This window comes from Oxyura jamaicensis, chromosome 6 (genome assembly GCF_011077185.1).
Source record: "Oxyura jamaicensis isolate SHBP4307 breed ruddy duck chromosome 6, BPBGC_Ojam_1.0, whole genome shotgun sequence".
Classification (NCBI taxonomy): domain Eukaryota; kingdom Metazoa; phylum Chordata; class Aves; order Anseriformes; family Anatidae; genus Oxyura; species Oxyura jamaicensis.
The window spans coordinates 3,681,998-3,708,574 of record NC_048898.1 but is presented as its reverse complement, the minus strand read 5'-3'; the positions used below and the strand labels follow the sequence as shown (position 1 = coordinate 3,708,574).

Sequence of the window (26,577 nt, the reverse complement as noted above, 5' to 3'; positions counted from 1 at the left end):
GCCCCGCGGCCCGGCCGCCCGGGGCTGGGCGCCTCCCTTCCTGCGCGCCGGGGCGGGGCGCGGCTCCTGGTGCTGCCCCGCTGGAGCCCGATCCACCGCCGAGCTGTGCGGGGAGCGCCCCGACGCCATGCCCGCCGCCGGCCCCGCAGCCAGCCCCGGAGAGCCGCAGGCGCCTGCGGACGCCGAGCCGCTGCGCCGCGGCCGCAGGAGGAAGGCGAAGGTGGGAGAGGGAGGGAAGGAGGGAGCGGGGCTGCCCGCACGTGGCGCCCCGGGGCGGCCATTTTGTGCAGCCCGGCCCGAGGGGGGGCTCTGAGGGCTCGTGGGGGGCGCTGAGGGCCGAGGGGACGCCACTCGGGCGACCGATGGCTGCTTTCTCTCCTCAGGGTGAGAGCGCAGAGAAGAAGCCGAAGCGCCGGGAGAAGCTGAAGCGCCGCGGCAAGGCTGAGGACGAACAGGCTCAGCCTGAGGAGAGCGGGCTGGGCGATGGCGACCTGCAGCCGCCCCTGCCCAAGAAGGCGAAGAAGCGGCCGAAGAGCAACGGTGTGGCCGAGGAGAGCGGCACCGTGGGGCTGGGCAAGTCTCCCTCTGCTTTAAGTGATGGCGAGGCAGCCCCCAGCGTGTCCTGCGACGTGGTGGACGGAGAGCACAACGGCAACTCAGAGGTAGTACCTGCCCGCAGAGCCCTTGTCTCGTGTAATTGGTGTCCTGGTGGTAACGAGTTGCCTTAATGACGTGTGCTGGGCACCATGTGGAGATATGGCCGTGAAGACTGTAGGAGCATTTGGCTGCTGCCAGAGGCAGCATTTTTTGCTGCAGCTCCCCTCAGACTCAGAGCAGCGGCTTTGGGGAGCCCCTGGCACGGTGCACCCAGCCACAGTGGGTAAGGTGCAGCAGCACGTGGACCAGCACGTGGCAGCTCTCTGCGTGTCCTGCTTTCCACCTCGTGGCAAATGCTAAGCTGTTAGGAGTGTCCTGCAGCAGAGGAGGCTGGCTAGCAGGAAGCAGCTTGCAGACATTGGATTGTCTTCATGTAGCAATTTGTTGTGCATCCGACAGCACACAGATTACACAAGCACATCCCATCTGAGAAACGTGCACTGCTTTGTGCTGCGATGGCACTGTCTCTCAGGGTGGCTCTGTGAAGAAGTGTTTGGCAAGGTGTCTGGAAAAGTTGGTTATTCCCTCTCCTTGAGATCTCCCTGCCCAGACTTGGGGCATCTGGAGCCCCTCGGCCCTGTGTGTACGTGTGAGTGGGCACTGCAGCTTGCTACCCTTTGTATGGGTCCTTCCATGTGTAATTTTCTCTCTTGTGTTTAAGATGGAAATGTTAATCCAGGGTGCTTTTTGCACCTTGTGTATAACGATGTCATCTCTCTGATCTTTGAAGCAGAAACTGAATAATGAGTTTTAGGGGACTATCTCATGGTATGCAGAGTTAAGAAGCTATTTGTGTGGTGTACCAAGGAGATTTGGTTTACTGGGAAGTTTCTGCTTAACTTAGTAAATTGTGATAACCAACTACATTTTGCGCACAAAAAGCTTCCTGATTATTATTTCAGTGGATCCGGTTGAGACTGATAGCAAGCAGTTTCTCTTTCGTGACATTCTGAGCAGGTCTGTATGATGTGATGGGTCACTGATACACGGAAGGAGTATTTGTTCCCATTCTTTTGCCATGGGACTTAAAAAAAATTCTGCAGGTTTATCTGAATTAAGGATGAGATGGCAGTGTAGATGGTTTTGAACGTGTTGCAGGTAACAGGAAGGTTTGGTAGCACAGAGTTCATGCTGATTCAAAAACAGGATTTGCATGTAGGAATTGCTTGTACGCGGTGGCTGGTGCAGCCTGAGTCACCTTGCCTTTAATACAGGGTGGCTGGATTCGAGTTGCCTGCTTTACAGCGATGACATTTTTGTTTGTGAAGTACCTGCGTCTCGAGGCCTTTCTTTTCTTTTAATTAGAAAGGAGGTAGCTGCTACAACTGTGCCAATACAGCAAATACACAGCTTTTCTTGTGTAGATAGGTGGGTTATGCTATTTGATCGTATTTTAGGACTAATAAGTTTTGTTTTATTCTTTTAGGAGCTGACAGAGGAAGCAAGAGAAGGTGCCTTCTCCAATTTTTCTCTCTCCGAAAACACCATCAACCTTCTCAAAGGTTAGTTAATGTGGCAAAAGGAACTTCTGTTTGTTAGGATTGTGCTCTGATATCCTTAGGAGCGGAGGCTGAAGCCTGAATCGTCCTGCATTTATTATGCACCCCAGCACTTGCTGTAGGTGCAAAGAACATGCTGTTAATAGTAGTCTGATAAAGTTTCTTTTTTTTGTTCAGTTTCAAGGTAGAGATATTCTTTGACAGCGTGGTTATTCCTGCATATGTTTTAGAGACAGTGTTTTTTTTTCTGATTAGCATCGTTTGATTTATCATGTGTATTCAGTGCTCCTATCTGTTCTTCATTGTATCACTTGGTAAATAAGCGTAGCGTAGTTTTGTATATGAGGGCCTTCTGGCTTCTGTGGAAAGATTGTCTCTGATTGTTCTTATACTTTGGGGCATTTTCATCTCTCTTTTAGATGAGCTTTCTTGTGGAAGTAAGCGCTGTAGGACTCTTACTGTTTTCTGGGAAGTTGTATAGTTCTTGTTCCCCAGACAAAATTACTGTTGTTGCCTTACATTTTCCTTGCGCAGAAGTGTCACTGGGATGCTTGTTTCACTTCCATTCTGCAAAATGTCTCTGAATTTTTAGAATGTTTTCTTAAAACACCCTCATCTCGTCCCCTGCCTTCAAAGCCAAGCTACAACAAAATCTTGGTCTATATCAGAAAAAAATAGATACGTTTTTCCCTTGGTGTCTTGCACCAATGCCGCAAAGAAGGCTTATTTCATTGTGAATGCTCACCTTTGCATTTGGGGGTGGAATACTTCTTGATCTAGAGTAGGAGTGAAAACATGCAGGCGTGTGTGTGTCTTCTAACATGTTCCTCCTGGGCTGTGCAGGATTTCACATGCTGTGTCTCACATACTCAGGCTAGTTCTGTGTGAGGGCTCCTGATTGTTAGTCCAGCTTGCAGTTGATTCAGCAGCACTTACCAAAATCTCTTTGGATTACCTTGCAGCTCGGGGTGTAACGTACCTGTTCCCTGTGCAAGCGAAGACTTTTCAGCCCATATATGACGGCAAAGACCTAATTGCTCAAGCTCGGACGGGAACTGGGAAAACCTTTTCTTTTGCTATTCCGCTGACTGAAAAACTTCAGAGTGTCGTGCAAGATGAGAGAAGAGGACGTTCACCAAAAGTAACTTACCGCTTCAGGGTTAACACCAAAACCTTTGAGTAGGGCAGTTTTCAAAAGTGATTTTGTAAATGCTTTGTGGACTTGTTTTTCCTTTATTTGTGTTCCCAATATTGAACACTTTCCTCAGCCAAGGAGCTACAGTGTGGCTGAAGTTTTGTAGCATCTCGGTGATAAAACGTTTCATGTTTGAGGTTCCTTATGATGTCCAGATTCCTGTCCTCAGGAATTTGGTGTGTGGCTTTGCGGTTCAGTCCCCTGCCTCTGTAGCAGTTGAGTCAGCTGCACTCCTCAGACCTCAGTGAGGTTGTTTCTTACTCTGAGTTTGGTGGTGATAATTTTATTTTTCCCCCGTGTCTGGAGACGCAACTGAATAGATTCAAGGGGCATTTAGGTTTTTACTTGAGCATGATACTGAATCGATAACCAGATATCTGTAATCAGATACCTTATTCCCACACAAATAGTTTGTGTGTATTTATCTTGTGACTGAAAAGCTGTGACAGGCCACAGATCCATTGCCTGTTTCATCCTACTTTATTTTAAAGATGCTGGTGATGTAAGATTTTAAATACTGTTGTCTGAAAGATTTCTAGGAATGAAATCATTTATCTCTTTGTTCTTAAAAGGAAACATGGGTGAAAGGAAAGATAATGGAGGAGGGCAGGTAGATGGAGAAGGGGGATGGAAAAGGGGGGTACATGGCTGGGGTATTTCATGCTGTGTATCATACCAGATCTTACTACGCTAAATTGTTCAGTAAATTGTCCTTTCGCATTGAACTGTGCCTTCGTTGCCTTCAGTAACGTTACTGAAATGTCTGTTTTATCTGGTGTTAAGAAAAAAACATCACCATTCTACATCTTAGTTACCTTGTAATGCTTTCCCTCGATTCCTCTTGCTGGTGTTGAGGCTGTGATGTGCAGTTCCAGGTGGCAGGAAATGTTACTGGGGTGGTGGGGAACTGTGGCACCTCTGCGACAAGTGTAGCATAAAAAGGGGATTGCAAACTGTCAAGAATTGGAGAGCAACAGGCCAAAAATCAGAGCAGTTCTGCAGCATGGCTTCCCTGTCTGACGTGAAGTAAGTCCTGTTCTCTTTGCACCCTCTCCCGAGCGCAGCTTCATTTTTGTCTTTTCTTTCTCTTTCCAGGTGTTGGTTCTTGTTCCAACAAGGGAACTGGCCATTCAGGTAGCCAGAGACTTCAAGAATCTGACAAAGAAACTGTCAGTGGCTTGTTTTTATGGAGGAACTCCATATAAAGCACAGTGTAAGTAAACACTAAAACGCATGGATGGGAGTTGTCTTCCTCCAAATCTATTTCACGAATAAAACAGGCTTTTTGCCCCGTCAAGAGTTTCACTTCAGGCAGCTATGACATTGCTTTCAAAGGAATTACGCAGCCTGAGTTGAATTATTTCCAATAAATTGTCATTAAAAAATGATTATAGGTCTGCAAGTGTCTAATCCTCCTGATTACTTCTTTATTGTGGGTTTCTGTATGCTGTAAGTGGACATACACTGGGACTGGAGGACTGTCCAAGGACTGACTATATGTGCAGGTGGCTCTATACATTTCCATAGTCAGAAGTGACTGAAAGAAATAAATAATTCAGCTAAAAAAAAAAAGGCAAACTTTTTTTTTCTGTGATAAAGCTATGGAGGTTTTAATGCCATCGTATGGCAGTAATGCCACAGTGCTTTTATTCAGAGACAAAAGCCGCAGGAAAGTGCAGCTTTTTGATTCTAAGGTTAGAAGTTTTGCTGTGTACTGCTGGCTTTTTAGCTTTTGTCCCCATTTTCTGACACAGTTGTTGTTTTTGTCTCTTTTCTTGCAGTTGATCTCCTTAAAATTGGCATTGATGTTCTAGTGGGAACTCCTGGGCGGATCAAAGACCACATTCAGAATAGCAAGCTGGACCTTTCCAACGTGAAGCATGTTGTTTTAGATGAAGTCGATCACATGTTAGACATGGGCTTTGCTGAGCAAGTAGAAGAAATCTTAGGATTTGCTTATAAAAAAGGTAAATGCTAGGAAAAGAATAGGGGACAATGTAGAAAACACAATTATTTTGTTCTGAAAACTGGCGGTGCCCCCCCAGTTGAATCCTTTGTGTGATGCTAGTATAAAAGCCCAGAGAAAAGGATAGGATTCGGAGCAAGGTGTCAGGCGGCTGATGGGCTGGAATGGCATCTTTGGGAGGAGAAAGGGGGAAAAAAAAAAAAGGGGGGGGGGGGCAAGGGAAGAACAAAAACCCCTAGTTTTTTAGGTTTTACTCCAAGCCCTAATGTTCCTCATTCTGAAAGAGATGCCTGGGTTTAGGGTTAGTTGATCCTTGTGCTGACAGCCAAAGAGTAGAAGTAATCTTCTAAAAAAAAAAAAATCTGTATAGATTTTCAGAAGAGTTGTAATTCATCCTTTAAGCTTTCTTCACAACTGGAAAGTAAATTGCAGGGAATATGAAAGCATTCTTTTGCAATGTGTGTTTCTACCTGTCTGATCCTGTGGAGCTATGGAGGTAGGTTAAACCTTTTGAAGATCCCATTCATTTGTTAAGTTGCTCTTACGAGGAGTTGTCTGTCTAGTTTTATATTTTTTCCCATGATTTGCAGAGTGTCCTTTTTAGCCCACTGTTCTCCCTTTGTGTGTAGCCCTACTGTCCACAACTAGTAAGTATTGGAACACTGAGTTTTTCAGGTATGCGAGGGACTTCAGGCATGGTCCAAACTATTTTAGCTGAAGATCTGGATGAGTCTTGCGTTTCTTTTAGGTGAGGTGAAGGATTCAGTTAAGTTCAAATTACTGTACTCTTGCTTTTGGTTTCTAAATGGCTTTAAAATATTTTAATCACTTCTAAGTTTTATTGTTGTAGTTGACTTGCTGCACATGGAAACTTCTCAATTTGAGAGAATTCAACTGATTTTTTAAATCAGATCTCACGTTTGAGTGAGTCCAGTATGATGTCTGAAATCGGTGGTCTTTCCTGCCAGGTTCTGAGAACAACCCTCAGACGCTGCTGTTCTCTGCAACTTGTCCACGCTGGGTGTATGATGTTGCAAAGAAATACATGAAAGACGAATACGAACAGGTAGACCTGATTGGCAAGAAGACCCAGAGGACTGCCACGACTGTGGAAGTGAGTCAGTCTGGTGCAGGGCAGTATGGTCCTGAGAGCATGTGGCCTGGGTGAGATGGGTTCTGCAGTGACTTTCCAAAGTGGAAAGTGGGGTGTGGAATGACTTTTCTCTTGATTGACACGTGGGTTTTAAAGCAAAGATTCCACTTAGGGCCAGTAGTTGGCAATTTAAAAAATAAAGTACAAACATACTACAATTGAATGAATTGTGTCTGTCCTGTGCATGGCTAAGATTTAACGCTGAAGATTTAACTTACCATGCTTCTTTCCCAAACAGCACTTGGCTATACAGTGTCGCTCGTCTCAGAGAGCAGAAGTTCTTGGGGATATCATTCAAGTCTACAGTGGGAGCCGTGGGCGGACTATCATCTTCTGTGAGACCAAAAAGGAGGCAAACGAGTTGGCTTTGAATTCTTCTCTCAAGCAGGTACCGGGGTCAATAGAAAGCAACAGTTACAGATACCCAGGGATTGAACGTCCTGGAATAAACATGAGGTTGGAACCGTGTGGATGGAGTTGTTTCTGCGTGTGTTTTAAGATGCCTGAAATCCATGTCTAAAAGAGCTGTGCATTTAAAATACACTTGTGGCTGTTATTATGTGATTATTATTTCGGCTTTAAAATCATGCAGGACCAGATCAATGGAAAATATGCAGCTAATGCTGAACAAGCAGGAAATACTGTCTTTCTTCCCAGTGGTGGGAAGGCATGTTCTGCCCAGTACTTGAAAAATGTCACATACTTTTAGGTGTTGCAGGCTAGACTTCCTCATTAAATGACATCTTAACGGTTTGTATCACTGACAGGATGCCCAGTCATTGCATGGTGACATTCCACAGAAACAGAGGGAAATTACCTTAAAGGGCTTTAGAAATGGTGTGTTTGAAGTTCTGATTGCAACCAATGTAGCTGCCCGTGGTTTGGATATTCCTGAAGTTGACCTGGTTATACAGTGCTCACCACCAAAAGTAAGTCATTAGGGGAAAAAGAAATTTACTTCTTGTTTTTGTTTGTTTGTTTGTTTTTCTTGTGGCAGAATAGTGGGCAATTCCTTTTTTTTTTTTTTGCCACGTGTATGTTCCGATTCACCAATGAAGTGGATTTTTTACATGCAGCCCTACAATTTTCTAGTTAAGCTTTTATATTTGAGCTTTGATTAAGGTAAAAGCTAGGCTTTTCTGTTACTCTGCAAAGTCTTATGGTAGCTTTTGACATTGTTTCGGTATTTCTAAATCCCTTCTGAACACCTTTAGATGGAGTTTTGTAACAATACTAAAATAGTCCTATAGCCTTTTTCTTTTGAAACTCCATTGGAGCTTTTTACTTTTAAAAATGTGTATCAGTAGTATTTGTTAAACCCAAGGTATAGTGTCCCCAGTGGTTAGCATGCAAATACAAGTTTGGGTACATAAATGTATTATTTCTTAGGCTTCCGAATTGAAATTTAACTTCACTTCTCTCTTATAATTTATAAATGTTGATGGTTTAAATTATACAAGTTTTTTTCATGTTAATCTGAATTTCTGAAGGATGTTGATTCCTACATCCATCGTTCTGGACGCACGGGTCGAGCTGGCCGGACTGGGATCTGTATTTGTTTCTATCAGAGAAGAGAAGAAGACCTTCTGAAACAGGTTGAGCAGAAAGCGGTGAGTTCTGCTTTAGACTTCTTAATGAAATGATTCGGGTCCTAAGAAGACAGTGGTACTCTTGGACTTTGTAACCGTGGGCTGCATGAGGCCAGCATTGGAGTGGATAGGCCTAAAATGCTGATATTTGTTAAGTGTTGGTAAATGATCTTGTATCAGCTTATTCTAATGTCTCATGAGTTTTCCCATGCTGGCAGTACTCTGTTACTGGCAGGAGGCAGACTGTGACAGGAATGCATGAATGAGACCATGCCTTTTGTTACAATCTGCTTGTGAATTGGTGGAAAGTAGCTCCAGATTAACCAAGGCAGCGACTTCAAATCTTTATTCTAGCTTGAGATATACCTTCTTTTAAGTAAAGACTGTTGGTGCTATAAACAACAACTGAAAGAGGTCCTAGTAATGTGACTCAGGTAGGGTTGAACCTGGGGAGTGCTGAAAAGACCTTTAACTGCAATTTGTTTTCCTGATTTCAGGGGATTACGTTTAAGCGGATAGGTGTTCCCTCTGCTACAGATATAATTAAAGCGTCAAGTAATGATGCCAAAAAGTAAGTTTTTCTGCCTGCTCTTAAAACACATCTAGAGTTCATGCCAGCAGCAGTGCTGTTAATGCCGTTTTAAGGAACGGACGTGTACGTGAGCTTGTCTTTCCCTGTGTCATAAAAGTCAGCTGCTTGCATGTGGACACTGACTAGTTTTCTTAAGATGATATCAGTAGAGCTGTGTGCTTGAATGTCAGCCTTTTCATAGAACATAATCTTCTGTTAAAGCCTTGCTGAAATTGACCTGCGTTCAGAACATCAGTAATCTATCATCCTGTGTTTTTCAGTGTCAATGTATTGCCAAGGGTTGTGCTTTTTATTCCATGCAGCTCTGTTTACACTTGCTGCCTGACTGGTGGAAATTTCATTGACAGATTTTTGTCATTAGTGAGATGACTGGCATGGTGTTGGGTTCACCTTGTACTTACAAGTGGTAGGAAGTGCTGGTGTACCAAAAACAGCATTAGAGAAGTAACTGTTCTCAGTTTCCCAGCTTACTGTTATTCCTTCTCCCAGAACTAACCAATGTGATCAGCTTTCCCTGCGAGCAGAAAGTGCCTTGTTTCAGCTCAGCAGTGGCATTGGAGTGGTTTGTTCGTCATGTGAAGTGAACACAAGGGGTCCTCAGATCCACTAGCAGCGCTTCATTGTGGATTTTTGGTTATGGCCTTAAGAATACTGATATTTCAGAACTTTTTCTTGCTCTTTATATCAATGCTCTAGGTGTATAGAGGCCATTCCTCCTTTTGCAATAGACTACTTCAGGCAGTCGGCTCGAGAGCTCATAGAGGAAAAAGGAGCGGTTGATGCCCTGGCAGCAGCTCTAGCCCATATTTCTGGAGCATCTTCGATACAGCAGCGCTCCTTTCTCAACTCAACTGCGGTAAATAGCATTATACCTGTATTCATAAGAGTGGATAAGCAGATCACTTGAGTCCAGTGCAGCTGTGGCATTTTCTCTTACGGCTCTTTCAGTAGGGTTTCTAACTGCTGTTATCCCCTTCTGGTTTGCTTCTTGTTCCTAAACTGAGCTCAGCTCTTACTGGCACACTGCAGGCGATGAGAGAAACTTGAGATCAGTTAGTAAATTTTCATGTAACGAGACTTAAAAGAATTGCTCTAGTGATCTAAGTGACAGAAGACTTTGATGTTATAAAAGAACTTAATGAAATGTCACAAGCTTGGTTCTTGCTGTTGTAGTTTTCCTTTCCGAGGAAGCATCTTGCATTTCTGCATATTTCAAGCAGATCTAACATGCAATTACCTGATTGCCAAGAAATTCTGATAGGTGAAAAGTAGTCCTTCTTTTTTCTGATGTATTTGGGGAGAAAATGGCCCAGTTTATTGTGTAGTAATACAGTTTTGGAAATAGCATGTGACTGGACTGTACTTCTTGTATATTTTTTTTTTTATCCCTTTTGCAGCTGTAACTTTATTGAATAATTATCTCTGCCTCTGTCTAAAACACAGAAATGCTATTGCCCTTGTGTATCAATGGGCACTCCTAGGTTAAATGGATGCCGTTAGCTTCTTAAGAGGCTTTTAGTTGCTTTACTTCTGGGAAGCTGCTCCCTTAGGATTCTCTTAGGTTCTTGTATAGTTACAGTTAGTGGGTTACAGGCTGTCCAACGAAATGTATTTGCAAATGTATTTCTCTGTTTCTTCTGAAGGGCTTTGTGACCATGGTGTTAAAGTGCTCGATAGAAATGCGTACCATGAGTTACGCCTGGAGAGGGCTAAAAGAACAGCTTGGTGAAGAAGTAGATGACAAAATATCTGCAATGCGCTTCCTGAAGGGGAAGATGGTAATTTATAACCCATCCTTTGGGAAGGAGGGATGGTGGTGGTGGTCCATGTGTGTCTGTGCATGGGCCAATTTCTACAGGGCTTGGGACAGTACCAGGATAAAAATGTACCAGTATAGAAATGAAGTATAATGAAATACCAGTATAGAAATATTTGTATTTCAGTTGCATGTGCTGCCTGTCTGGAGTTTTGCTGTCTTGGTTATATTTCTGGAAAGCAAATGCCTTATTATTATTTTTTTTCTCCTATAGGGGGTGTGCTTTGATATCCCTGTTGACGAACTGAATCACATACAGGTACGTGGTTTTTGAAACTTCCAGGGTTAATGAAGTTAAATGTTTTGTGACTGTCATACATAGGGTTGAATATTGGGTGGTTTGGGGCTTTGCAGAGCTGTTTTGGCACAGTTGGCCTTGCTGGGAGGTGCCGGTGCATTTGGTGCTGCCGTTAGCCACGGGCACGCCATGGGGCTGGCAGTGGTGGGTGTGACGTGGTGCTGCTGTGTTTGCAGGAGCGCTGGCAGGACACCCGGCGCTGGCAGCTGGCAGTGGCGAAGAAGCTGCCCGAGCTGGAGGAGCAGCCCCAGGAGGCCAGCCGGGGACCCTCCAGGTTTGGGAATGGCGGCTTCAAGCGCAACGGCAAGTTTAGCAGCGGGAGCTGGGGACGGCGCTTCAACAAGTCGTCCGATTAACCTCCGCCACAGCTATGGGACTGAGCTGGTTTTTACCAAAAACTTTAAAAAGTAAAAAAAATATATATATAATAATAATAAATGGGGTGCTCCTGCGTGTGTTTTTTGAGGTCGGGGCACCGCCTCCTGTCAGCGCGGCGGGGCTGAGCCCGCCTCAGGGCCGCCATCTTAGGGGGCGGAGGGAGGGGACGGGGCCTCCAGCGGCCCGCGGCGCGATCGTGACGCGGGCTGGCGGCGGGGCCGCAAGATGGCGGCGGCGGGCGGCTGGTGGGCCGCGGCCTGCGAGAAGTTCCGCAGCGCCCGCACCCTGTCGGCCGTGGAGTCGCGCAAGGATCCGGAGAACGAGCCCTACCGCTCCAAGTACAGCGCCCGGGCGCTGCTGCAGGAGGTGAAGCAGCAGCTGAGCGCCGCCGAGGAGGGAGGCGAGGCGCGGCTGCTTGCCGTGAGGCGCGCCGTGCTGGAGTACGAGCTGGGCGTCAACCACACCGACACCGAGGAGCTGTCGGCCGGCGAGGAGCACCTGCAGCGCTGCACGCAGCTCCTCCAGCCGCACCGCCTCTCCCGAGACTGCGTCTCCCTCTACATCCAGGCCCAGGTGGGCAGGGGGTCCCGAAGGGGCCCCTTGGTGCTGGGAGCTCTGCGGAGGAGGGCTGGGAGGGATCTGCCCCTTTCCAGCCCCGTGGGGAGCGTGGCCCTTTTGCTTCTCGCCTGAAAGTACGGTTCCTGAGGGGTGCGGAGGTGTGCTGCTGGCTTTGGAGCTCACTCGCTGATGCGCCCAGCATTAGCAGTGTGTTCTCTGGATATAAATCAGGTGTTGGCAAAGCAGCCTCCTCCTCAGGATCGGGAAGCAGAAATTCTTAAGGCCTGAGCAAGAATCAATTAGTGGGAGATTTCAGTGTGTCCAGACCTTAACTGTGATTCCTTAACCCACACTTGCTGTCAAAGTCACGCTGGGGGATGCTTTTATTTATGCAGTATCCTGAAAAAGTAAGTTATTCTTAAAATTGCTCACTTGTTTGCTTTTCAGCATTGCCTGTTACCTCTTAATCTATTACGTTTTATTCAAGACAAGTAAACACCATTTTGAGAGTCTAGAAGCAATAACATTCACTCCCTAAAACTGAAGAAGATAATCCTGTTAACAAAATTTCTGTCCAACAGCAGACAGGGCTGCCATCACCTGCCTCCTAGCGCAAGGCGTGCAGCTAAGTGAGCGTGCCCTCAGCTTTCCATCCCAAGCACTGTAAAAGACAAAGACTATTTAAATTAAAAAACACAAAGCCACCAAACCTGAGTATGAACGTAGTAGTAGTAGTCACCATGGCTGTAATTCATAAACACGTTGTAGGTACTGCAAATTATGTTGTCACTGCAGTTGGGCTGTTTGGAGAGGAGGGGCGTTCCTTTTTCCTGCTGGGCCTGTTTCTGTAGTCCTACCTGTGATTTCTGTCCTTTCGCATAAGGGTATATATGGCAACTTCTGTCTAATTAAACTTGGTCAATTCCACTGCTCAGCTGTGGGTAAAACGTTCTGTTCATAAACATCGTGCTATGTGGCGCTTTCTTTTAAAAATAATAAAATGAATGGAAAAGAAAGGGCCACGAGGCTGGCATACAACTATGCGTAGTGGCTTTGTTGAAGGTCGTTCTTTTAGTCTTGTTGGATTTTGTAACAACACTGGCTAGGAATTAAATTAGCACAGTAGATGTGGATTGTTACTAATACCTTCGTCTTATTTTTGTAAATAATAATATACAAATCTAAAGGTGGTAATCCATAGCTTTTACATCTTAGTAGTTCCTTTCATCTCTTCTTGTTGTCAGTGTACAAGCATTCATTCCTAGCATTTTTTTTCCCCTGTTAAATTTTTCCACAAAGTTGTGATGACAGATATCTAACATGATAGTGAATGATTTAAAACATGCTTGAAGCAGATGTAGAACATGCTGTGTAGAAAAAATGTCATTTGAACACACCAGTCCTAATTTAGGAGACCAAACGCAGAAAGTTACACTTTGTGAGATGACATTTGTAGGTATTTGCCCCTGCGGGAATCTTCCTCTTTGAGCAACTTGCGATAAAATGGGTTGCCTTTTGAAATGTATGATTTTAAAATATATATATGGGGATGAAGACTGCTAAGTTATTTGGATAAAACGTGTGATGTAATTGGAAAATAATGATTTTGTTCTTCCTTTTAAATTCAGAACAATCTAGGTATCCTGTGGTCTGAAAGGGATGAAATTAAAACTGCACAAACTTACTTGGAATCTGCCGAAGCCTTGTATAATCAATACATGAAAGAGGTACCGTGTTTATTCATTCAGGTCTTACTTTCATAAGTTACAGTTTCATTGGTCTTGGAAAAAACATACAATGGAACTTGAGTTTCTGAACTTTGTACTTGCTGCTATGATACTTTTAGAAGTTAGTACTGCTGGCAGAGGAGGCTCACTTGCTAGTTTCAAAATGGGTTTACTCAGGAAAACAGTTCTGCTCAAAAAAATAATGGTCCTTGTTGAAAGGTCTTTGAGGTGATGCTCCACATTGAGTCAGGTAGAATTTGGTTTCTAATTAAGATTGTCCTAATCTTGTGTTGGGAATGCTGTGAAACGTCAGACTTTCAGTCTGATAAGGGAAATAAAGGGCAGTGTTTGCATGGCTTGGTCTGACCACACACAATATAATATTGCATAGAGGCAAGGAGTTTAATTCATTTCAAAGAGGACAATCTTACAAGCAGTTATACCCCTCTCACATATTAAACGACCTTTTGAGTTGTGGATTCTGCTGTATATCAACAAAGGCTCCCTTGTGGTATTGTTAGGTGCTTTGCAAAGCTCTTCCCACAGTGACTTGCCTCAGGGACAGAGGAGTTCCTGAGTGAGCTAAAAACATTTGTGAATTTAAAGGAGCAGTATGCTGTGTTTCAGGGTAGACAGAAGTTAGTTGCATTAAATCAGTTTTACATGAACGTGGTTTACAGCCTAAGTTACCCTCCTGGAAATTTTAAGATGGGTTATTCCATATGGGTTGCTTCTGACACGGTACTGCCTTTTAACTGTGCTGGTCTGTGCTTACAGAAGAGGTAATGGGCATAGGGAATAAAAAAAACACTTGTGTTAAAAAGCCTGTTTGTTTTCCACCCTCTGGATCAGCTGGTCTAACTAGAGATACTGTACTTCTCTATAGACCCTTTAATTAATTCCTGATGTTCATCTTTGCTATTTATACCCAGCCAAGCATGATATTGTTAGCTTCCACAGCACCTCTAAAAGTTGGTCTCTTGCTCCAGTGATTACGGTATTGAATACTACCACATATTTCAGTGAATTAGACAATACTGCCAAATACTTCATGTTTTTACATTTTACTGTTCTGAAATGGTTATTTTTTGTTGGCTATCTGCGTGTCGTTAGGTAAAGGGTAGGGTATGTGTACAAAACTGTCATAACCCCACATAAGATCATCTGTCACGTTACTGTCCCCAACGTTTATTTGCTTGCCACTTACATAGTAGGGCATTATAGTCAAACGTATGCCATAAGCAGTGTTAGTCTGTCTGCCTCACCAGTTAGGCTGACTTCACTGACAGTTTTTAATGCAAGTTTGAACAGAGCACTGCTGCAGGATGTGCAATCACCGCTCTGTTTTAATCTCCCAAACTGTCATAGAATGAACAAAAATAAATATAAAATCAGGGTTAATACCTATGTGCTCAGCAGTATCGTTCATTTATTCTTGTATGAAGAAAATAATTACTTTGTACATATCACAAAATATACGAGGATTATGAGGGAGCTTTTTTTTAAAAAACAACAACAACAAAGTATTTCACTAATAGTTCACTCATTTTCATTAATACACTTGCATGTAGGTCGTGCCTTAGATCAAGATTTAGCAGCTTCATCCTCCAAAGACAATGGCTGTTGTCTCATTTGTATGTTTGAGTAAACAGCCTCAGCAGCTTGTGAATAAAGGGAGTGATTGCAAAGTGGCAAGAGCAGTCTGCAGCAGGTCTGCTGAGCACGTCGTGTTCTTTGCGGTACTTCCTGCAGGATGTTTTCTTGTTACCGATTAGTGCTGCTGGGCAAATGAATATTTCACACTTGAAGACAAGCCTAGCATTAAACAGATGCTTTAAAAACATGATGTGAAGCCATTATGTTGTTACATAATCTAAAGACACCCAGTTGTAGTCCTGTAAAAATACAGGGTGAGTATTTCTGGTGCAGGTAGCATGCGTTATTTTGAAGTATGCAGACAAATATTTTACCAGCTGAACACAGCTTGTAAAATTCTATGTGAAATTGTGGTCTTCTTTCCTCCCAAATTTCTTGAATTACGTAGAATTGCTGCAGAGATGTGACATTCAGATAGCTGTAGATGTGAAGTTCTGTTCAATTTAGGATTGAAAACTGGTAAACCAGTCTGCAGCCAGAAGAGGGAGCGCTACGTCACAAAGTAGGTGAAATGTAGTTGACTGAATAGGTCGTGTATTCCTGCAGGATGGAAATCCTCCCCTGGATCCCAGTGAACATTTCATGTCAGAAGAAGAAAAACTCACAGACCAAGAAAGATCAAAAAGGTGGGTGCATAGCAGCATATTCGAATTTTCTTAATTTTTATTTTCTTACTTAGGAGGGTGTACTTAGGGAGTAGAAAAAGAAGAAATCTAAGGAGTTTCTTTTTTCAGATTTGAAAAAGCCTATACCCACACGCTGTATTATCTGGCCCAAGTCTACCAGCACCTGGAGATGACTGAGAAGGCTGCTCAATATTGCCACACTACTCTGAAACGCCAGCTTGAGTACTGTGGCTATTACCCGGTGGAATGGGCACTCAATGCTGCTACGCTGTCACAGTACTATCTCTCTAAGGTAATGCAGCGTTTTTTTCTGCTGTAATTATATCTTAAACGTAGCTAGCAAGTAAGACTATTGTTTCAACAGCTGTTTGGAGCAGGGTTCCCTGTTAAATTAAAATGGCCTCTTATTAAACCATGGATTGTCTTCTGACATGGTAGAGCTATTATTTTTTTTCCTGAAGAAGCCATAGTAGCCTTGCTTTTCTGTGGCTTAGTGATGGCAACAGGGAAAATGGGCAGGGCTGTAGACAAGAAAAGCTCTGTAGTTAATGAACATCTCAGCAGTGATGTGACATGATGCTTGTAAGTGAAATTTACTAGGTCATAATTGCTTAATCTTAAATTGTTTCTTACATTGTTCTCTTACAATACAGAATCTGAAAACAAAGACGTCTTAGGGCTGAGGTGTTGCACATTGTGTATTCCATATAAATCATTGTCCTTTGTACTTTGGCATGTGTTTTAAGAACTGAGCTTATGAGAACATTAAGGCTAACTGTGAGCTGGTAATTGTTATTTCCACGCATCTGTCCGGACTCTAAATAATCCGTTCTGTTAGGAAATGCTTCCGTTTTGTTTAGGAATGTTTAAGTTCCAGACCACTCAGGTGCTTTTCCCTGATCCTTAAAAACTTCTGCTATGCATAAACCAATTAATGCTCATTTGAGAAGTAACTTGTCATTTCCATGCGGTTTTGATGCGTTGACAAGAGTTATCATTAAACAAAACAAATATAAGAAAAGGAGTCTAAATCTGACTTAATGCATTGACTTGTTTGTCCAGCTCCTTTTGACTAACACCATCTGATACAGTCTTCACCAGAAGATGTCAGGAAGTGACAGTAGCATAGATTAGAGCAGTCTGAAAATGTTCACAATCTAATATTAAAAGAATGGCTTGCTTTTGTGGCTGTGGTAGACAGAAAATAGTTAGAAAATATTGTGTTCAGTAGTAGGTGTGGAAAAATGGTCTTTTCTTCCAGCATCCAGGGGAATATTCTTGAGAGCCTCTCGGTTCTGTAATTTGCTTTGTACTGCCCGAGGTGAGGGGTCTAGCCAAGCTGAGAGCAGTGCTTGTGTTGCTTGTTCCAGTGATAAACGCTGCCGTTTCTGTTTCTCTCAGCAATGTTTTATGGAGTCCCGACATTGTTTAGCAGCAGCCAGTGTCATCTTTAGCCAAGCCGGCCAGGTGCCATCTGCTGAAGACAGTAAGTTCACACAAGTGTGCAACAATAAAATCTGGTGAATTATGCAGCATTAATACATGCATTAAAAGTGACGCCTATAAATAGGTACAAAACATATCCCAGTGTTAATTTTCAAAAATCTCTTTTGTTAATAAACTGGAATGTCTCTGAAGAGCTGCTGCTACTGCAGCTTAAGATTAGCTATGAGTAAACCCTTTGAAAATAAAATCAAGTGCTTGTTGATGTTTCAGAAAGCATACCAGAAAGATAAGGCTTGCATTTACTGTAAAAGTGACAAAGATTAAAACCCCAAATTTAGAACAATATGCTTTCAATAGTGGCAGTTCACCCACTTGTTACTGTACGTGTGCTTAAAATCCAGCTTACCTTTGCCTGTAAACCATCAGGGGATGGTGATTCAATGAACCAGAACAGGTGCTTCCTGGGCATAGTTTTTAAAGGGGGAAGGAAACTGCAGCTCTTAAAAAGCCCTTAAAAGGCTTTTACTGCCTTTTGTTGCTGAATGCTGCAGCTTCATTAATGGCTATTTTTGAAGTTGTAGATACCATCCTTGTTGTTTGGGGTATTTATGTAAAGGAACAACTTGACTGTTCAGCACAAAGATCAATAAAAGACTTCTAGAGAACTGACCACAATTTTAAGGACCTGTGGTTACGTGATAGCATCAGTACGCAACATAAGTCTTCTGTTGTAGGATTATGCTTTGCTTATCTATAGCACAGCTTTTTATGTTCCATGTCTTGGGCAAATGAAAGCTTCAAAACAGTAGAGCTTAATTGATGGAGAGTGAGCAAGGACTCAGGGAAGTCCCAGTGTGAGTTCATAACTCTGACTTTAAGCGGTGAATATATTGTTTAACTTCTAATGGTTTGAGCTGTTTAGAAGTCTAGCACTTTAATCCATCCATGTTGTTAATTCACATAAAATATAACCTGAATTGGCTCAAATGAATTTTATTTAATTGAAGTTCCGTGACAGTACATTAATTTGGTTTTAGTATTTTTTCTTGCTCAAAAATACAGAATTCTATGCAGTTGCCTTTGAGGATGTACTTAAATGATGGTGTCCAAAAGACTTTCAGTTTCAAGGGAACAGGGCTGTCAGAGCTGGGTTATGCTGATCTCTTAGGCCTGTAAAAACCCAGGGGTTTTCAAACAGCCTGTGTTATAAAATATTCAGTAGGTCTGAATTGGTGTTTCTGGGCTTCTGTAGCTACCTGTCTGCGCAGTTGTCGGAGTCCTTGAATATGATCATTAAACTAAAAAATGAGGTTATGTTTTCAGTAGGCATGTAGAAGCACACCAGCTGTTTCCAGAGTTGTGTAATAACCTAACACAGTGAACATGTATCTGTCCAACAACGAAGAAAAAATAAATACAAGTAATGTTTTCTTTGCATGTAACATTTGGGGTTATTACCGGAGTGCTCAAGTATTAAGGTTCTTACATGTTTATATCCACTAACTAGATGAAAATGAGCAAGACCAGCAGGACCTTCGACAGAGAAAAGCTGAAATTGCAAGATGCTGGATTAAGTATTGCTTGAATCTTCTGCAGAGTGCTCGGAAATTACTTGAGGTAACTCAAAATCTATTCTGTAGAATGCATTGCTAAAAAGAAAGTCTATTTTGATGCTTGTAGCATGAGTCAGTCCATAGTTGGTAGCAAACGCTAAGGAATTGCCCAATGAATAATATAATAGCTGCTTGAAATCTAGCAGGTATTTTGTAGCATGTTTTGGCTTTTATGCAGTACTTAGAAATAAGCACAGGTGGGAGATCAGCTCTCTAACGTGATCAGTGTGCTGCTTGTACGGCAACTTCACCAACTCCTCTCCTCCTCTTTTGAATTTGCTCATGGCTTGATTTTGGCAGGTCGGTTCTTAGTTAGCTGGCAGTAAGAACATCCTCTTAATACGCAGCACTTTAGCATGCTGGTGTTTTCATGCTAAATGCTTAAAACTCAGCATTTGCAGAAATGCTCTGCAGAAGCAGGGCCTTAAGGCTTTACATTTACTGGTTTGACTACATTGTCACACAGAGTAGGGAGACAAATTGTTTTCGTCTTGTGTTTTTACAGAATCAAGATGGTAACCTATATTTTTGTTAGTGAATATAAGGTTGAATATGCAAGTGTGTCTTCTCTTGTGTTTTGCTGCCAGCTAGTTTGTATTTGAGAGGTAACTCGTAAATAAAATGCCCTATCTTTGTAGGGCACGTGCACTTTTAATTACTATGCTTTGTCTTTTCAGGATGACATAGGAGAGATGGATTCATTCAGGCAAATGCAACTTAAAGCCCAGAGGAAAAAAGAGGAAGATGAAAACGAGAACGGCAGGAAAAAAGCTGTCCTTTTTGGGACGAGTGATATATGTGACTCTGTCTTAGCCATGGAAGAGAAAGTGAGCAGCGTGTATCCGTTAGATTTTCAGGAAGCCAGAGAGATCTTTCTAGTGGGTCAGAACTATGTTCAGGAAGCAAAAGAGTTCTTCCAGGTTGATGGTTATGTTACTGACCATATTGAGATTGTTCAGGATCACAGTGCGTTGTTTAAGGTCCTTGCTTTCTTTGAAGAAGACTATGAGAGACGCTGCAAAATGCACAAGCGTAGGATAGACATGCTGGAGCCTATATACGCAGACTTGAACCCTCAGTACTACCTATTGATCAGTAGGCAGCTTCAGTTTGAACTGGCAGAGACCTATTACGAGATGATGGATTTAAAGGTAACTATTGGTAACAGGTTAGAGGGGCTTGACTCCCACACGATAAAAAAAGTTAATTCCTTGGCTCAGTTAGCAATCAAGTATTATGAACTCTTCTTAGATTCTTTGAGGAACCCAGATAAGGTGTTTCCTGAGGAGCTCGACGAAGATGTTCTCCGCCCTGCAATGGTGGCTAAATTTCATATCGCACGGCTCTATAGTAAGCTTATTACTTCAGATAGCAAAAAGCAACTGGAAAATATGCAGACATCATTGGAATATTACACATTTCTGATAGACTATTGTGAGAAGCACCCAGATGCTGTCCGTGTTGTTGAGACTGAACTAGAACTCAGTAAGGAGATGGTGGGTCTTCTTCCAACAAGAATGGAGAGGCTAAGAGCAAAACTGGGGCCATTCATATAAATACTTGCCTTGAAGGAAATGTGCACTATTAAAATGATCTCTGTCAAAACCAGTGCTGCCGGACAGTTTCTGTGCCCATTAATAAAACTAAGGCGTCCACGGTTTGGCAGTCCAACTAGACCCTGCAGTAGCACAACTTTATGAAAAACAGAGCACTCCAGTTTAGTAGCTCACCCACACTAATGGTCTAAATCTTAAATGTAAAGTGAACGTCCAGCTGATGCTTGGTATTGCTTGTACTGTATGTAAATATAAACCTTTTCTCCTTCTATTTTGTCCTTTGAGATATGGTCTAAATGTAGTGCTGCTCTACAAAAATGGTTCCTTCTAGGAGAATCGGTTGCTCTAGGAAAAATTTTCGAAGAAACTTGAGGCACGTTCTTCCACTTAGAAAACTTTTTCTCTCTTCTAACCTTTGTCCCCAGAAAACCTTATCCGTATGAAGGGAACTTTATTTTCATTATTTATTTTATGTGTTGTTCAGTGTTTTCTTTCCCTGTAATTAAAACCTAACTGATAGAGGCTCAATAAATGGACTAGCTTGGCTAAATGTTTTTTTTCAGAGTCCTTAGAATTCTGTTTTGTTTTGTCTTAATAAGATATGATACACGGTACAACTTTTACCAAAATAAATGGTTGTGAAAGTGTTTTCCCATGTGCCATCAATCAAAATACACGAGCGTTTGAAGCGCCGGAATGACGAGCAAGAAAGCAGCAGACTTTCTTGCTCAAGGTGGGAGGAGATGCCCTGTTCTTAGTACAACTGTTGAAAAGTGGTAGGGTAGAGGTGCTGTGGGCTAGTGCTCCAAACACTACTTCAAGGTCCGAGGTGCCATAAACAGCTCCTTGTGTAGGTCAGGAAGGTCAGAAGCTTTCTCAGCCAGTTCCAGGTAGGCACCTCTCTGAAGTTGCCACAGATCCTCAGGAGCACTGTTCAAATATGTCTTGATGCTGTGGATTGCCAACTTCTCTGCTAGAGCTGATTCTCGTTAAGGACCTGCTGATTTGGCTGTGTTCCTGGCCTTACACAAACCAGCACCTTTGCCCCGTTCTGAATTAGCCACCTATTTACTCCTTCATGGAAGACCAGGCTATGCTTCTGACCCAAAGCACGCACTGAGCTTATCTTTGTATTTCTTGTGTCTGTGGAAGGATTACAAACCAGTGCTGTAGGTAAAACGCAGGCTGAGCCCCCCATCAAGCCATATGCGTAGGGAGAGCAGACAGAGAGGTCAGCCAGCTCTGGGAAAGCGGAGTGACAAGTGTGCAGTGACGAGCCGCCACGCACTGGCAGTCTTATCGTTACCGAGCTGATGGGAAGATTTTTACAGAAAGGGAGGGCATTAAATGAGAACAGCCCAACACCAGGTTTCTTATGGAAACCTCAAGAAAATGAGAAAAAATGTAACTGGAGAGGGGGTGAGGGAGGAGCGTATGCAAGCAAGAAAGTACATCGTGTATGTGTGGTAAAAACCTCTCGTTTGCAGACTGCTGCGCAGAGCAGGCTGGCTGACTGCTAACCACAAGCAAATAGGCCAAGACATGGGTCCTGGAAATGAGAGGTGGCAAAGCTCAAAACTAGAGCATCTATTTTGCATGCACACGGAGAGTGTGTGCACGTGTGTGTGAATGCGTGTGTGCATTGTTTGTTTTCCTAATTGCCTAGTCAGCCTTTACGAGTTTCCTTTCCACTGTCAGTACCTCAATTCAGTTTTTCCCTTGGCCTGGCGGTAGGACGGCCCACAGGTTCTCAGAGGGCTGTACTGTGCGATCTCGTGTGTGAGTGCAGTTACAGGCAGTGTGCGTTTTTACCACTAACTCGTATTATTTGAAATATAAGATTATGTTTTTCTAATAACTTCTAGCTTTGTATTCAAGTAGAAAAAGGAGTTTTTTATTTTTTTTCCCCTCATGTTTAAATATTCCACCCTTTGAGGGCCTTCAAGTGATTCTTTTAAAGCAAGGCTGGGCTTATCAAACTTGGTTTACTTGTAATTCAGGGAAAGACAGACCGAGGGCTAACCCTGCATACAGAAGCAGAGCAGAGTGTAGGGCCCCGTGTCGCTTTTAGCCAGCAGTTGGTGCGTAGAGGAGCACCCCTCTTGCTAGCAGCTTTTGCTTTGGATTCACTAACTTTCTGGTCAAAGCTCAGTGGAGAACAGGACAATACTTCAAAAGGCCTGGAAATAAGAGAGAACAGGCTTTCTTCACACTTTTTTCAACTTGTGGGGTTGGTGCTGTGGTTTGGACACCTCTTGCCTCTGTGGGAGTGCTTCGACTGGTCGTAAAAACTGCAGTATAACGTAAGTGTATATATTTATTTTGTATTAAATTCAGAGCTCCAGAAACCAATCATCTGTTCTTCATCTCCTACAGTAAAAGTTGAAGACTACTACCAACTAAACATATTTTATTCCCGAGACTGTTTTATGCCAGCTGTTCAGTGCAGCACATTATGTTGTGGTACTTCGAGGCATGTCTTTTTTAAGGAAACCTTTTGAATATTTCCTATTTGTTAAACTATTTGATAGCATGGACTTAGCTTGTGTAGTAGCTTAGAAAAAGGGAGGGAGGCCAAGAGGGGACGTGTTGGATTAGGCAGCAAAGCTCCCTTCAGGAATGCTGAGTTTTAGCTGTGAAGTATGTGTGAGGTCAGGCATTTATTTCAAAGATTAATTAAAGATTAGATTCCCGTGAACTCCATTTAACCTGCGTTTTATTCCTTTTTGTACCTCAAAAAAATCTTGCCACCAAAAACTCCTTTCTGTTGTTCTGCTGTTTTTTTCTCCTTCCCCAGCACGGAGCTGTGAGGTTTACAAGAAGCCCATGTTTGTGCAGAATGCATATCAAGTGTCAGATCTCCTAAACGTGGAGGCTATAACCTCAGAGTCCTTCTTCAGACAGTGCATAATACTCACTAGAGGTAATTTGCTTTGTTTAAAAACAGTTTTGTTTCAATTTAAATGCTCTCAATTCTCACACAGGCTAAGACGCTTTACGTGTTACAAAGTGGGTGGATCAGGAAGCTTGTTAAATGGTTCAGGACAGAGAATCAAACCACTGCCTTTTTCTGTCTCGCCCTCAAAGCCTATGGAAGAAGGCTCTTTCCCTTTTCCCCTTGAGGAGGATGGCAGAACGGCCGTGTCCTTTGCCATTCCCCTCCCTTAAACCGGCTGAAATACCAGGGGAAATGAGAAGTGAGCCCTCGCTTCCCTTTTCCCATCAGGAAAATGGGTCCCCCGCACCCCAAAGGGCACAGTCTTACGTGGTCTTGGCAAGGCGGATGACTTCCTCCTCTATCTGCAGACAGAGATGCCTCGATGTATCGGTGCAGAGCTGGCACTGGGTGTGATCGCTGCAGCAGCCCCACGTCCGGAAACATTGCAGGAGCCTGATTAAGCTCAACATCAGACAATGAGATACAAGACTGATCTGCTTAACTTATGGCTTTAGGCATTTCAGTTTTTTTTTTTTTCTTTTTTCCTTTTGCTCAGCACTCAGTGAAGATGAGCTTTACTTGTGTGTTTCTTCTAAAAGATGGAGATAATCACTGATGCTTTGATGTTTTCTGTGGAACTTTTCATTATAAAATGCCCAGAACCAGCCCAGTGAAGCAGGACCCCTGCCTTGGCCAGCATCCCTGAGGCCAAGCCCTTTCCAGCCTTGCAGTTACAGAACTGAAGACTGTTATGTTAAAATCAAGTGCGTAAATTTGTGGCTGGAAGCATTTGTCAACTTTTTCCTCCTCAGTTGCAACATTTTAAGTTACTTTAGAGCTTGCCAGGAATAATTAATGCAGATTTTGAATTCCGTTTAAAAACTTTGCTCATGCGCTTCCAAGTAACTCTTTCAAAGTGCCTGCTAGCACTTTTTAGTTGTGCAGTTTAGTTGATCACGTCTCGCTCTTCCTCCTCCCAGCGAGATGTATGAGCAATCAGTGATGTCCCAACAAGAACCATTTGCCTGCCTGCCCCCTTCCACAAGCTTACACTTGGGTATTTGCAGCCACGGATGTGAGCGTTGTACCAGAGAGACGGTTCGGGGAAGGAATACTGAACACAGCCCGCAGCACAACCACTAAAACATACCGGGTTTTGTTTGGAGAAGTGACTGACAGCAGCACAGCGCCTGAGCCTGGAAGAGCACAGTTATTTAGGTGGTTTGTAGCAATGCTTAAGCACTTAGTGCTTGATTTTTTTTTTCTCATCTGGTGCGCACAAAACGCTGAAAGTCTCCTCACATGCTCATTGACACTGCAAAAGAGACGTCAAGCAGTGATGCAAGCGTTTCACTGTTAGAGCTATTAGTAGACTTTGCTGACAAAACAAAAAGGGATTGGATGAGTGATGAGTGAAAGGTTGCGATGGACGAGTTGGAGCGAGATGTTAGTCACTGGACACCCTGAGAGGACAGCCAGGGCTTGCGTCAGAGAGCTCCAAGATCCTCATCTTGGGGCAAACAGAAGGAATTAGGAAGACAGTTTCCTGTAAGTTAACCCTCCTGGAGGAGAGGAAGAGAGAGTGGTTCCCGGCCAGGCTCTCCAGCTGCTCTGAGTGTTGGCCATGAAACTCCTGCTCGCCTGTAGCTCGTCTTCAGAGGAGTCCAGCAGCCCCCAGACACGCTTCAGAGCAGCCCACAAGAGGATGCAGTCAGGCCCAGAGCCTCCCTCTGCTGGAAAACCAGGACTTTCCACATAACGGAGGCACTGACGGTCCAAAAATGGCATCAGGTTCTGTCTAATAAAGACAAGAGGACAGAAGTGATGGTGTTGGACCTGATGACCACCAGCCCAGCGTGGTCTGCAGGCTCAAGGAGAGGAGGGGACGATAAAGAACAACATAACCTCCTGTATTTGCAAATAACTCTCAAATCCTTCTTCTGAACTTCTCCACGTGCTTTGTCTTATTTTTTATGGTGCCAAGCTGCCTATGTTACTTAGGGCTTTAGTAAGAGCCTTCTCTCTACACCATAAAGGCACAAAGTTCTGCTAGCATGAGGGGCTTTTGAGTGCGACCACCCTCATCAGCCTGTCCTAACCCTCCTGCACCATTTGCTGGATGCCACAAATGGGATGAATCCAGTCCCAGGCTGGCAGAGCCCTGTTTGAGGTCCTCAACTGCCCTAAAAGCCACTCCTGACCTCAAGGGAGGCTGAGGCCAGCGCAAGTTCCTCATTTTGTCTCCATACCGTTTGGCCATTCAGTTGCTTGAGTACGAATAACTTCAATCTATCTATCTCCATCCTGAACCCATTTTGATTCCTACAGTGAAAGCCTCCTGCTGCTCTGGGCTCCAGCACGTGAAAGCAGGAAGCGCCACAGCCTGCACCACAGGGAAAGCTGCTTTTTGCCTTCTGAGGGAAGGGCCCGTTCTTCAGCCAGTGTTTCTGACAGAGCCAAGATCGCTGGAGGCAGCTTCCTGTGAACCATCCGCAGCGCTGGGTGCCCGCGCAGCTGTGGCTTTTGAGCAACGATTTCTCTCTGGGTGTCTGTTGGCCTTTATCATGGGAAAAAACAGGGAGCTGCTCTTCTGCTCAATCTAGATGGCAGCAAACGGCAGATTTCTGTGCCACGCACGTGAGCGGTAATGACTTCTTGTGAGATCTCAATCTTATCTTCATGGTCCAGGTCCTGATACTGCCCTTGGAGGCAAGACACTACGGCACGAGAGGCAGAGGGATGCTGTGTGCTGTGCGGGCTGCCGCGCTCCAGCATCCCAGGCGCTGGGCTCAGGCACGGCCAGGGCTGAGGATCCATCCTGGCCCCGGGCTGGACTTAGAAATCCCCTCAAGGGACCCAAATCTACCTCCTGGGTTCATCAGCTCTTTGTTATTTTGGGGTGGGACATGCTCTTACTTTCAGCCCCCAAAGGCTGGTTGTTTGGACATGAACTGGTGGGAGCCGAGCTGTGATGCCTGTGGCCATCCTTCTCCCTTTAGCCTCTTCCAGCGCTGATCAGCACAAGTGTAGCCTTTCTGTACCACCAGTCCCCAGCACAATGACCTACAGATAACGCATCGATGTGTAACATGTTTATGTAGATAACAGTGACCCCTGAGCGTGCAGTGACCCCGCAGCAGTTGGGGTTTGTCTGATTTCTGAGCAGTTATGAATGAGAAACTTCTTTATCAGGACCCCCATCTGGGTGGACAACGCCTCACCCCTGTACCTGCACGATATGGGGCCACCAGGAGGGAATTTTCTTAATCAATCAATCCCTAAATCAATCCCCTGTTGTCAGTGGCAGGACAGAT

General features: G+C 43.9%; 2 protein-coding genes across 2 annotated transcripts; both read left to right on the top strand.

Moving 5' to 3' along the window:
• Positions 1 to 11: 11 nt before the first annotated feature.
• LOC118169195 (nucleolar RNA helicase 2-like) lies at positions 12 to 11,199 on the top strand. The gene is made up of 15 exons (XM_035330243.1): positions 12 to 220; positions 384 to 662; positions 2,084 to 2,159; positions 3,119 to 3,297; positions 4,447 to 4,564; positions 5,133 to 5,318; positions 6,286 to 6,431; positions 6,709 to 6,858; positions 7,238 to 7,399; positions 7,961 to 8,080; positions 8,557 to 8,630; positions 9,348 to 9,507; positions 10,295 to 10,429; positions 10,682 to 10,726; positions 10,942 to 11,199. The coding sequence occupies exons 1-15, from the start codon at positions 128 to 130 to the stop codon at positions 11,119 to 11,121; spliced, it is 2,103 nt and encodes a 700-aa protein (XP_035186134.1). The 5' UTR covers positions 12 to 127; the 3' UTR covers positions 11,122 to 11,199.
• A 124-nt stretch (positions 11,200 to 11,323) lies between these two features.
• On the top strand, positions 11,324 to 20,974 carry KIFBP (kinesin family binding protein). Its single transcript, XM_035330245.1, has 7 exons — positions 11,324 to 11,716; positions 13,330 to 13,428; positions 15,631 to 15,710; positions 15,819 to 16,002; positions 17,112 to 17,196; positions 18,664 to 18,773; positions 19,447 to 20,974. Exons 1-7 carry the CDS (start codon positions 11,369 to 11,371, stop codon positions 20,323 to 20,325), a joined length of 1,785 nt encoding a protein of 594 aa, XP_035186136.1. The 5' UTR covers positions 11,324 to 11,368; the 3' UTR covers positions 20,326 to 20,974.
• The last annotated feature ends 5,603 nt before the right edge of the window (positions 20,975 to 26,577 follow it).